The sequence below is a fragment of the Diadema antillarum genome, unplaced genomic scaffold, assembly GCF_040938485.1.
Source record: "Diadema antillarum isolate AM-2024a unplaced genomic scaffold, OU_Dant_1.0 seq00000837_RagTag, whole genome shotgun sequence".
Classification (NCBI taxonomy): Eukaryota; Metazoa; Echinodermata; class Echinoidea; order Diadematoida; family Diadematidae; genus Diadema; species Diadema antillarum.
This window is the reverse complement of record NW_027271713.1, coordinates 436,148-449,019: the sequence shown is the minus strand read 5'-3', so window position 1 is coordinate 449,019 and position 12,872 is coordinate 436,148. Positions and strand designations below refer to the sequence as shown.

The 12,872-nt window shown below is 37.4% G+C and overlaps 1 protein-coding gene across 10 annotated transcripts in view; it reads left to right on the top strand.

The window, feature by feature from the left end:
* Positions 1–12,872, top strand: part of LOC139740142 (voltage-dependent calcium channel type A subunit alpha-1-like) — a 280,936-nt gene that overhangs the window by 116,732 nt on the left and 151,332 nt on the right. For all 10 annotated transcript variants that reach the window (XM_071650722.1, XM_071650727.1, XM_071650721.1 and 7 more), the window contains 4 exons: positions 1,668–1,807; positions 5,001–5,113; positions 9,733–9,879; positions 11,900–12,090. In XM_071650722.1, the coding sequence (XP_071506823.1) occupies positions 1,668–1,807; positions 5,001–5,113; positions 9,733–9,879; positions 11,900–12,090 (591 nt within the window). The remainder of the gene's footprint in view (positions 1–1,667; positions 1,808–5,000; positions 5,114–9,732; positions 9,880–11,899; positions 12,091–12,872) is intronic.

Genomic DNA, 12,872 nt, shown 5'->3' with positions numbered 1-12,872 from the left:
TCACGTGCTTGTTCATACTCTGTCGTCACAAAAGGGCAACCTGTTCGCGTTGGCCAGTTCGTAGATAGATTCCGCACATGAGCAGATAAAGGTCGTCTGGGGATAAACGACATAATGATACACAGAGTTGTAGCGAGTAGTAACGCGAACTGCTGGGCGGTTACTTTAAGCTGCAGTGAAATTACATTTCTGAACACTCAAGGGAGCTTTTAAACAATAAAACAAGTTGGATTTATTACGTATATTGGTGACATAACTATACACTTGTTTTCTTTCGATACCATCGCTAATTGCGAATTGTTCTATTAAGATGATAGGTTTGAACGGGTTAGTATACATGGCGCCTCCCATTTCAGTGCGGTTTAGGCGAATGAGATGGAAAGACGACAATTCAACCGCAGCCGGCTGTTTTGATTCAGACCGACCGGATATTATCGCGTCTGTTATTTCGCGCGTTTCTTTTAGTTACCACCTGCTGAAAAAAAAAAGAACACGCCTCGTAGTGTTCACAGATGTTTTATGCATTTTGGAACATGCTCGTCATCGAATTCGCAGGCCAAAAGCAGGCGCGTAATCACAATGCGCATGCATGTCTGAATCGACCAATTTATAAAACATCGATGAGTGTGAGAGTTTTTTTTTTTTTTTGGGGGGGGGGGGGAATGTTCTCTACGCTCTAGACGCAGTTCACCACGATCAGTAAAATCAGCATGTGTAAGTTGGTTTTCTTAAGAATACTGTGCACACGGAATACACTTTCATATGCAGATTTCGATGTCTCTCGCTGCCGCCCGCGTTCAATTACGCTCAAAGTACATCCCAGGTCCGTGTCTGGGAGAGCATTCGCGACAGTTGCAACGGTGATCACGTGACAATGATCACAACAGCTGGACGATAACCAATCAGCTGTGAGCATCATGGCTTGTTGCTATGGACGGCTGCAAGCTTGGTAACATTTGGTATAAACTGTAAGATTCACTGTGAGACAACAGCTTGGTCGGAATCGATTCTATAGTCAAACTGGCTCTAACAGTGATCCGTTTTTTCGTGTGTTGTCATGGCTGTACAGTATGGTCTAAAGGTTGTAAGAATGATATTTGTTCATAAAGTTGTTTGTCAAGCATCGTTTCCATTGTTTTCTAAGCCATAGCAAAAATTTTAAACAGTATACCAACACGGAAACTCACAAAACGAACAGATAATTAGAATTTTGGTTGTTCTTGTGTGCCTTGACCACAATAAAGAGGGCACAGCGATGTCGTGTTCGTTTTATGAAACGGTTGCTTGTACCAAAGTTGCATCTAAAAGCCCAGTTTGATTCGTTTACTGTGCGAGTATCTTAATTGGCGTAGGCGATGTGTAAAAGTTATGACAACATTTCTTGCTTCCTGCACGTACTTCGATTTCAAGTGAATCGCAGAAAAAGGGAAAACATATCTAAGGTTATGCAGTCACGTCTGCTTCTTTTCCCCCCATTTGCTATCAAAGAACATAAATCTAAAAAATAATCTCTCTGGTTCTTCGGTGTGCAATGATCGTTTTCGTTATTATTTTGTTGTTGTTGTTGTTGTTGGGAAAATACATGTCAATCTTTGAAGTCTTGTTCACTTTTAGATTCGTTTATATTATTCTCTCTTTTTTTTTTTGGACAAAATTTCGTTCCGCAGGAGGAGACAGAAGTCTACTTCTTGGCGATCTTCTGCCTCGAAGCAGCGATCAAGATCATCGCTCTTGGTTTCCTTCTTCATGAAGACTCCTACCTACGCAACGGTTGGAACATCATGGACTTCATAGTAGTTGTCACAGGGTAAGCAATATGTACAGAAGCAGTATTTTGATGTTTTCATTTTCCCTAAGTATCTATCATTCACGCATCATCACAATATTAAATTCTGCTTACGCCACCAGTGTTACGTCTAACTTGTAACTCTGACACGAGTGTTTTTTGTATGGCGCTCGATTCATTAGTCTTTGCAACAATAGATGCGGTGCCATGCTGGAACCGCATATTTGTGCACGTAGGCCGACGTACGTAAAGTGGTCGGAGCGATTTTGTTTTTTTTAAGAGGATGCGAAAACATGGCACGATCGGCTACTGATTCTACAAATCCCAGGTCATTAATGCCTCTCACGAGCGTTGAATGGATTTCAGTCTGACGTCTATGTCAAGCGCAGATGATGTTTTCACACGCTCCAACCACTGACTACAGCTGATATGGCAGATATATCACGTGATCATAGGACATTGACCCAGCCTGTGATTCGGATGAAACCATTTTGTGTGTGTGTGTGTGGGAATAAGATTACAAGAATATAGTAGATGACGTCTGACCACTAAAAACATCAACATGGCTTCTTTTTTGCAAATGTTTTGTACATAAATATTCTGTGTTTTGTTATCTATTTCTTATGAAAACTTTTCTATAAGACATAATCTTGTGACTGCTGAAATTATACCAACCTCTCTTCCCCCCCCCCCAAAAAAAAGACAATACATAAACTTGTCTTTGGAGGTGCTGAAAGCTGTTTTCCCACTTTCCAGGACAAGTGAATGTTTTCAACTTTTATTTATATGCTATTTTTTATTATGATGTAAGTGGCACTAAAAAACAGCCACTTTTTGTAATGTGTTTCCTTCTTAACAATGCCTTCCCGTCCACTGATGAATAAATCAGTGTACCCGAGCATTTTCGCCCCTTCTCTTGACCAACCGGGCCCCTCCGGTCAGTCCGGGTACTGAGACCGCTTAAACTGGTCTCAAACATCCCCAGTGAGTATTGGAGATCATTTAGCTGGACTGTGCAATGTGGACATGTGGACAGTGCAATGTGATATTCTGATGTCGTATTATTAACCTACAAAACACTAACCCTTAAAGAAGGGTGGGGGAGGAATGCCAATGCTCAATGATTGTTCTTCCATTGGTAGGGATTCAACATTACAAAGGGAAAGAAAAAATAAAACCTCTGCAAAGGTAATTGTGTAATCGTGAAAACGTGTAATTTTCAATGTCAACATACGTTTTTCCTTTAATTAAAAATTATAAGAAGGAAGGAAAGATACTTGTCTTGCTTGTTTCTCTGATATCTCTGATTTAAAAGCCTTTGAGCCTTTTGTGATGTACATGTTTCATCAAAAGTAGTCTGTATTTTGTTAGCGATTGCTGAGATAACTGAATGTTTAACCATAGTTTCTGAGGTTGTCATTGGTAATTTGAGTGGGTGATCATATGATAAGCAGTATCCATCACATGATGTGTATATGATGTTCAATTGTTGTAACATAACACTCTCTTATTTTCCAAACAGGTGGAGTCATAATTGTATTGATGTAAAGAATGTTTTATATTTAATCATTATTGTCAAGTGCTCTTGTCATATTACATGAATTTGTATGTCCTGGTATGAACTGTACTTTATGTTCCAAGTGGTAACTGAATACAACTAAAAATGCTTCCCAGTATCCATGAAATTCCATCGGAAGTTGGGATATAATATCAACTAATGTGCAATAAAGTTTGATTGATTTCTGTCCGTCTGTCAGTCCGTCTGTCTATCTCTCTGTCTATCTCTCTTTCTGTCTCTTTTTTTTTCTCTCTCTCTCTGATGGGAGACATTAATTACTAGCATGACTGTAGACAGCATGTTTACTCTGGTCATGTTTGTGTGAGGGAGATATTATTAAAGTTTCACTGTACAATCAATCCGCTGCTGCCTGATACCATTTTGAAGAACTGCCGTGAAATGAGGACCACTTCCCTCCTTGTGACTCATCTATATCCTCTCTAGTTAAGCTTTGCAAGCTGTAATGATTGAGCCAATTTGGGGATCACATGAATAAAACTTATTACGGATATCAATTTCATTACGTAACTTTTTTAAAAATAAACATCATGTCTGAGGTGTTACATCACAGGCGTTTTGTTCCCAAATGACTACATATCAAAGGACTGTCCTCTTTTCTCTTTAACTTTTTGCATGCAACATTCATTTATTGTCCATAGGTATGTGTGTTAAATTTGTTCCCATTAGGCTCATTTACTGAGAAAGGGCTAAAATAATTTTCCTTTTTTCACTTTTGCTGCCCAGAGAGTATCATGAGTAATCCTGCTTGTCATTTAAAACCTTTTTTTTTTGGTGGTGGTAAAATTTGAAAGCTTCTCTGGATTTGGAGCGATATAATGCAAGTTTGGATGTATGTATAATACACACATATCTGCCTTTATCTGTAGATAGAGTGCTCCATCTGAGAAGCCAAGGTTCTTAAATTGTTTAAAAATATCCTGTAAGGGAAATTCTTCAACATATTTGTCACTTATTTCTTCCTCTCCCTGTCCATCTGTCTGTCTGTCTGTTAGTCTGTTTCTGTCTCTGTCTCTTTCTCTCTCCCCTGTACTCCCTAGAACTCTAACACTTTTGTCCCTGTTATGAAATATCCCAGTGATGAAATTATCCCATGATAGTGTCAGTGAACTTGTATTTTTAATCCCCCTTCCCCTGTTGAAAGCAGAGTATGTCTAATTTCTAACTTTGTTTCAAGGTATTCTCTATGAACTGTCGTGAAATGAATCACTTTTATATTTTAATAAGGGTCTTTTTGGTCATCTTATGTTTTCCATAAAGAGTAAATTACACTTCTTTCTATTTGACAAAACAAACAAGAAAAATGCAAAAATAAAGTAAATATTTTGAATTTCAGTGTTCAAGAAATTGTTTAAAAATGCCTGTTTTTTCCAGGTCTTTAACAATATGCATCTCAAGTTAGAAAAAGCAAATTTTGCTTTCAGCAGTGATGTATAAGTCAAGCAGAATTGCAATGGTATCATTCATGACATATCTTCTTCTGTGCTTTGAGATGCATGACACAAGTTTTATAATACTACTGCAATCACAAGCACAGTTTGTGGAGAATACTGTATTCATTGATAAAACTCAAGTGATCATTGTCTGTGTTGCCATGGTGATTGTTTTGGTCTGCCTTGTTTTGATTGGTCATTTCAGTACTGTGTCCGTTGTAGAAGCCAATAACCAAAGTCAGTCCGGTGGCTTTGACCTGCGAACCCTCCGAGCTGTCAGAGTTCTCCGGCCCCTCAAACTAGTGTCTGGTATCCCAAGTAAGTAGGCCTACCACTTTCTCCAAACTCTCAGGCCTGTATGTCATACCCGCAGAGGTAGATCTGAATCCAAACTTGGGTCATCCATCAAGTATAAATTATCATCAGTGTGCAACTAGTGTGTCTATCCATTCACAACATCTTTTTTATTATTACCAGGAGTGGATCCAGGAATTCCTTAAAGGGGAGGTGCCTTTACAAAATTAAAGGCGGGTCACGTGCCCCCCCCCCCATTTTTTTTTCTTTGTATTTCTTTTTTTAAAACCAAAAATAAAGAGGGGACACGTGCCCGGTGCACCCCCCTCAGGATCTAAACCAACCAGCAGTGAAGTACTAAGAAAATATTTGGACGTATCTACTCTCCAAAATCATGTGTTATCTGCTGACACTGTTGACCTATGAGCACATGGTCAATGCTGAAAGTTAGGATGATCTGGTGTATCTTTGAATGTTTTGTCTGAGAAAGATACAAAATTATGAACAGCCACCAACTCACTGGAATTTCAATTAACTTGCCACACGATATCAGATCTGCCTTTGTAAACTAGAGTACAGGCCCTATTGAAAACTGGAAGAGAAGTAATACAAGCATCACACACAATAATTCCTTGTCAGACTGCCTTAAGGTAATGCAAGTGCATTCATATTAACATGGTGGTGGCTCATTCGAAGGATGCACTTAGTTCAAATTTGTGTGTATGTCCACTTTCCATTGGACTCTTTGTGGCATGTATAAATGTAATATACTTTAGAGCACAAAATTTAGCAACATGCATATTATGTTGTTCACAAATCAGGTCCATGATCATGTTTCTGTCAACAAGATTAGAATTCAAATGACCTTGCTTTATTTCTCTTCCGTTACATAATGTTTTTTGTGTGCACAAAACTAACATTCTTACTGAGATATAGCTTATTCCATTTCAGGAGTGGTACAGTTGTAAATTTGGCAAATCGGGAAAGTTTCCATTTTTGTGTCATCCTTGTTTCCAGTGATAGGAATGTGAAAACCACATATATAATACATAATATGACTTATGTATTACATTTGTTCAAAGCATTGCATTATATCAATATTGTATTTGGTTGTTGAGTGCCAATAACAACTTTTGTGCCTTCTACTCCAAATGTATTGCACAATTCGTAAGACTTTGTTAATGCAATGTAATTACAATATTAACATACAGGTTATAAAAATAATAATGATATAGAATTAAATTCAAATCTTTATTTCATTTATTCAAGGGTATCATCCTTTGAATCTGTAAAAAGAACAAATAAATAAAAAGTGATCATGGTATAGTTGTCAGGACACTATGATTTGCCATATATCAGCTGTGTGGTGCTTGTGGATAATTGTTTTGTTCTGGTTAAGTATGATTATTCAAATGTCAAGACATGTTGGTTGTTTTATCAATTAGTGTATTTTGGTATATGAAGTTGTGGTCAATTTCACTTTTTGAAACCACAAACAGTTGATATTACTACCATGTAATAACAGTCTTTAATCATATTGTGTTATTGTCAAATAATACTTTAGATAGTTATTGTGCTGTTTTTGTCACAGGTGTATTTGGTCTGAAAGCTTTTTTATTGTAATCAGCTTTGAGGTCTTAGGGATCCTTTCTTGTTTAGTTCTTTTTATTTGCATGTTATACACTGTATATTATTTTCCTTTGGATGACAGTGAAATGACGGTAAAGCAATGCTATTTTCTGTGAAAATGTATAGCAGGAAGCATAATTTCACACTCCTGACATTTATTCTTTTTTTTTCCATTAATACACAATGGACAGTCAAGTGTTTACACTCTCTGCCTAAAGTATATTTCCAAGGTTGATATCATTTGTCTAGTCCTCTCCTTCTCCTCTTCAGCTGCCTTGAATATCAACCAGCAGAGTACAAGTCACAGGGATCAGTTTGGTGTCGAAGGTTTTACACTAGCCACTCACGGCGCAGACAAATTCCCCCAAAGACTCTGCATTTAGTTGTTGCAGATATTATGCTGAGAGTTCCAAAGTCTAAGAATGTAGGAGGACATCTAATTCTGTCTCTTCCCAAGTAGGAGTTATAATCCAGGAATCATCAGAGCCAGGATTACTGCCAGTTATGCCCTCACTTCCTTAATACTGATTTGGGGGAAATTGGGTTCACGTAGAGCAAAGTTTGAGGTAATGATTTAAAGAAAATTACTCTCAGATGACAATTTTTAGCAGCTAAATTATCGATGTGATATTTTATTTAAAGCACACACCAAAAAAAAAAATAAATAAAAAATCATAGGCAATAGGTACGTGGTATTGCAGCATAATTCAGGTCATTTTGTTGGGTTTGTTCCCGCTGTACATAATTCTAATCAGCCTGTACAATCAACCATCAAGAATATGAAAAAGTACAAATGGCCTTTCTGATCAAAAGCAGTCTTATCAAACTATATTTTATGACAAGATCTGATGTATTCAGCATCCTCACCTATCTTCTTCTTCTTCTTCTTCTTTTCCACATACCAGCCATTCTATTCAATGGAATGTGTAGCCAAGGCTCCTCATAAAAAACATTGAAGTGCAATGACAAACCAAATACATGCTTGTATCGTAATTGGTACAATCTTCTTATGTCTGTGCTACAAGGAAGTAGATATCACTTTTAACTCATTGTAATGAGTAGTACCAGCAGGTGTATTAACTTTATTGATCAAAGATCCCGTGAGAGTTTATTTTATTTCGACACTGTCACTCACTTCAACCAAAAGCTCTTCTTCAGTGAGTCCGTTTAGCTGTATCTTATCTATGTTTGCTTTGTTCTTTTGTGTGCACATGTAATGTAATGTATATCAACGCAGGGCTCCCTTGTAAAGCAGGCCTTTGTGGCACTGAATGGGACTACCCTGCTTTTAAAGAAGACTTTATAAATAAATAAATATATGAACAGTACTTTACTATGATGAGTACAAAGAGGGCAAACTACTATGCTAATGAATCATTTAGTCAACAGTAGTCAAATTTATCTAACATTCTGAAGGTCAGTAACTTCATAAACAAGACCTGCAAAGAACACTGACATTTTATGGTAACAGGAGTGAGGCATAATATGCCAAGATTCAGTTGGTTTGGGCATATGCTATGGAAGAATCATTCTTTATTGATTTGATAGCCGCATTCCCGTATACATCCCTGCAGACACGGACTTGGCGTATCGTAAGGGGTCAATGCCTGGCTCAGGGCCCCAAGATGTTATGCCTTGGAACTAGCTGAAACATAAATGAGCACATCAGGGGTTAAAAACATGTAGTGCAAAGTCCATTATCACCTCATTGTCCACATTCTTATGTTCAATTAAAAAAGGGGGGAACAAGGTCCTTAATTTTATGGTTGACTGCCTCAAAATTAATGTAACGAAGATTACGTCTTTCTTGTTTGCTTACCTTTAAAGGTGGCTGAAATAATTTCATGCATGAATACAGTAATATAACACATTGGAATAGGTTGACCATTTTGACAGGAGCAAACTCATTTTGTCATGTGCCGTTAGGTGTAATGTAATGTTCAGTCAAAGCGTTGATAATTAAGCTGAACCCATTCCAACCTCGTGAGCCTATACTTGTACACTTATGCCTTCCTGTGGGCTATTTTACAAAAACAAAACAAAACAAAACAAAACAAAACAAAACAAAACACTTTCATTGGTAAAGTGGGGCCTACATTGTCATGACAGGGGACTGGAACGAAGCAACTCCTGTTTATCTGCTATACTACCCAGGCCTTAGGGCAAGCTTTCTGGACATCAAAAATAACCTTAGTTGAAGAGATATCCATACGAAGTTTAATATATCAACAATCCAGTGTATCAAAGAAGGTGTCATTATATTTTGCAGGCTGAGACCCACTAGTATTTCTTGTAGATATGTTTCTCTGGGTGAAATTTTTTCTCTTTTTTTCTCGTTTTCTTTGCATTTGTTAGTTGTAGTCAGCTAGCCGATAGGTCGGGTAATGCATACGTGTACACAAGCATTGGTCGTGCTGTGGTGAAATGTGTTTCGAAATGTGAATATGAAGAAGACAGTTGATACATGTGTAATGTGTGGAATGTCTGCCGTAATTTCCAGGATTTACATACGACACTTGACTAAGTATTAAGCAGCATTTCTAAATGATAAATAGATTAAAGGGAGGGTACAGTATTGGTGGAGATGAGAATTGGGCTTTTAAGTTTTTGCGAGATACCAAGAAAGCACTTTTGAAATAGTACAGAGCATACCATTTTAAGAGGAATTCAAAGTTTATTTGATGAAAATCGGGTTTGGAATGACTGAAACATCCAAAAGAAATGTAAAACAAAGTGATCGTAATAAAAGGTGGGTCCCATACTTCATTAGAATGCTCTGTTTTGGATATCTCAGCCATTTCAAAACCAATTTTTATCAAATAAACGTTGAATTCCTTATGGAATTATATCGACATGCTCATAATATTTCATAAGAGGTTTCTCATTATCTCACCAAAAAAAAAATGTTAGAAACCTGAAGTTAGGTCTCAACCAAAACTATACGATCCCTTTAAGATTTTAACCTGTTTGTTTTGTGATGCATGGTTCTTTCCTTCCTTGCCCCCCTCGCCCAGGTCTCCAAGTTGTGCTGAAATCCATTATCCGTGCCATGGCCCCCCTGTTGCAGATTGCTCTCCTCATCCTCTTTGTCATCATCATCTTCTCCATCACCGGGATGGAGTTCTTCATGGGCAAATTCCACAAAGCTTGCTTCATCAATGGTACGTCACATCACTTTATCTTACTTTCTCTCTCGCTCTCTTGCAAAGCAGAGCAATGACTTACACCCCATTTTGATACATAAAATTGGGCACAGGAGCACTGCCCCTTTGTGTTTGTTCTTTATAGGAGAGTCCCCACCTGCTGAGGACGCACATGAAGCGGCTGAGAGAGGTATGATCACCAGGGTAACCGGGGGCGGATCCAGGAATTCTGTAAAGGGGAGGCGCCTTTACAAAAATTAAAGAGGGGTGCCGGAGGTCCCCCCCCCCCCTTCCCATTTTTTTTCATTTTATTTCTTTTGTTTTAACAAAAACTAAAGAGGGGACGCAAGCCCGGTGCGCCCCCCTCTGGATCCGCCTCTGGTAACTTTTACGAGTGTGGGAAATTCGAACATCTTAAAATTGCATGCGCAGAATGAGATGCATACTGCACTTCTCTGGAGTGCTCTTTATGTTGGTGACCATTTAAGGACAGATGTTTGGATGTTTGTATCACAGATGTTTTCCTTTGTGTGAAATTAAGATTAGACATAGAAAAAATAAATCATGGATTAATAAAAATTTGATGAAAATGATAAGGAAAAACTGGTGATTATATAAGAAATATATGAATAATCCTACTGAATATAGGAAAACAGTTTATAAAAAAATAGAAATAAAGTGACAAATGAATTAAAGAAGGTTGAACGTGAATATTATAAAAAGAAATTTGATGGTAACAGAGGAGATGTAAAGGCAACGTGGAAAGTTATTAATAATGAATTAGATGTGAAATGTAAAAAACAAAATATTATGAAAATTGATATTGATGGTGCATCAATTACTTATAAAGATGATATGGTTGAAATATTTAATGATTATTTTGTCAATATTGGTTGTAATCTTACAAACAATGTGCAATATTCAAATCATGATTATAGTTCACAATTGACAAAAAATGATAAAACGGCATGTTTTCCTCCAATAACATGTAAAGAAATTATTGATATTGTGAATGATTCAAAGAGTGGAACCAGTGTAGGATATGATGATATAGCTGTTGATGTTGTGAAAAGAATGATTCATGTGATCTGTTCACCTTTATGTTATATATTTAATTTGGGCAATTTTAATGGTGTATTTGCGGATCAACTGAAAGTGACGAAGGTAATTCCTGTTCTTTAAAATGGTGATATGTCTGATTTGATGAATTACCGTCCAATATCTGTTCTGCCTTTTTTTCCAAAGTATTTGAAAAATGTCTTTATAAATGACTTTATACTTTTTTCATTTCATGTAATCTTTTCTCAAGCAATCAGCATGGATTCCATTAGGGACACTCCACTTCCACAGCTCTTTTTTATTTAATACATAAAGTTACAACAGCAATTGATTTGAAACAGTATACTATTGGTCTGTTTCTTGATTTAAGCAAAGCTTTTGACACTCTTGATTATGTAATTTTGCTGAATAAATTAGAAAATTATGGTATTCGCATGAATTTATGCATCGGTTTTTGTTCTTGTTGTTGTTTTTGTGTATGTGTGTATATTTCTTTTGATGTTCTTATATATTTTGTATCTAGTTGTTTTCATTGTATGAATTGTTCAATGATTTTATGGCTAATGGAAATAAACTTGACTTGAATTGAATTGAGAGTTTAAAGCCATTCAGAAGCGCTCATGAGCCCATCCTCGAGAGGGGCATAACTTTAGAGTGGTCCAGGGCCCCAATTATCTGCTTATGTACAGAGTTTAGGGATACAACTGTCCTACACATATGCATCAAATGTGGTATCTCACATATTTTTGAAGTCACTGCTCCCAATGGTAGACAATACCTTTCAAGGTTATAAAGCTTTATCACTGTATGAACTGCAGTTTATGTTTTGCTGCTTTTGTAATTTTTAATTATGTGATGAAAATTGGTTGAAATGTGGTAAGCTAAGAAAAAAAATGGTACCGGGGCAATCATGACATTATTGATATCTCATCCCCTTTTTCTCTCCCTCTCTCTCTCTTTCTCTCTGATGTGATGACAGGATCAGAGCCTCGAGAATTTGCAGAGGATCCAGATGTGTGCGGAGACCGCCAGTGCCCTGAGGGCGCCATTTGTGACGAATACTGGGATGGACCAAATTTTGGAATAACGAACTTTGACAACATGCTGTATGCAATGTTGACTGTATTCCAATGCATTACCATGGAGGGATGGACAGACATCATGTACAACGTAAGTTGGTTCCTTTAACCTGTTGAAGACTAGTCCAGAGTAGACTTGGGACAGGTGTCTATGGGAAATGTGTGTTGCAGTAAAATCAGCCTGTCCTCAATGAGTTAATGCTCTCATGTAGCACCAGCATCTCAAAATGTTCAGAAAATGTTGACAAACAGGTTGGCAGTGGTTATAGGAGAATGGAAATGCAATACTGGTACAGTACCAAAGCGTACCAGAGCCAGTCACTGCCGTCGCCATGGAAACTGGTTCTTCACAAATGTCTGTGTATACACAATGGTTGCTAGCCATGCTCGTACCCAGTTCAAACCCTTTCTACCCAAAGCCTTGTGCAAGGATATCTTGTTTAAAAATAGTCATATCTCCATATGTATCAAGCTTTATTGCAAAAATTTATGGTAGGATGTTTTGTGATACAACTGACCTACACATATGCATCAAAAGTGATATCTTGAACATTTTTAAAATCACTGCTTCCAAAGGTAAACAGGACCTTTAAACAATCAATCTGAGTCAAGTAATTGCTGAGTTCTCTACAGGTTGATAAAGTGATGACCAACTGCACTAAAAGTGGTCTTTGCTTAGAGCCCCTCCTGGCTTGTAAAAAGGGTCAAGTGGTGGATTACAATTATACAAATAATGCACAGAACGGAGTGGATTGGTGAAAATTGGATGCACGAGTTTAAGTTTTGTATTGTTTAAACCCATGGGAGCAGTGAGTTGATTTTAGACTGTTTCCAAAGGTAAATGAGAGCATTCATTCTCACCAATCCATGAAA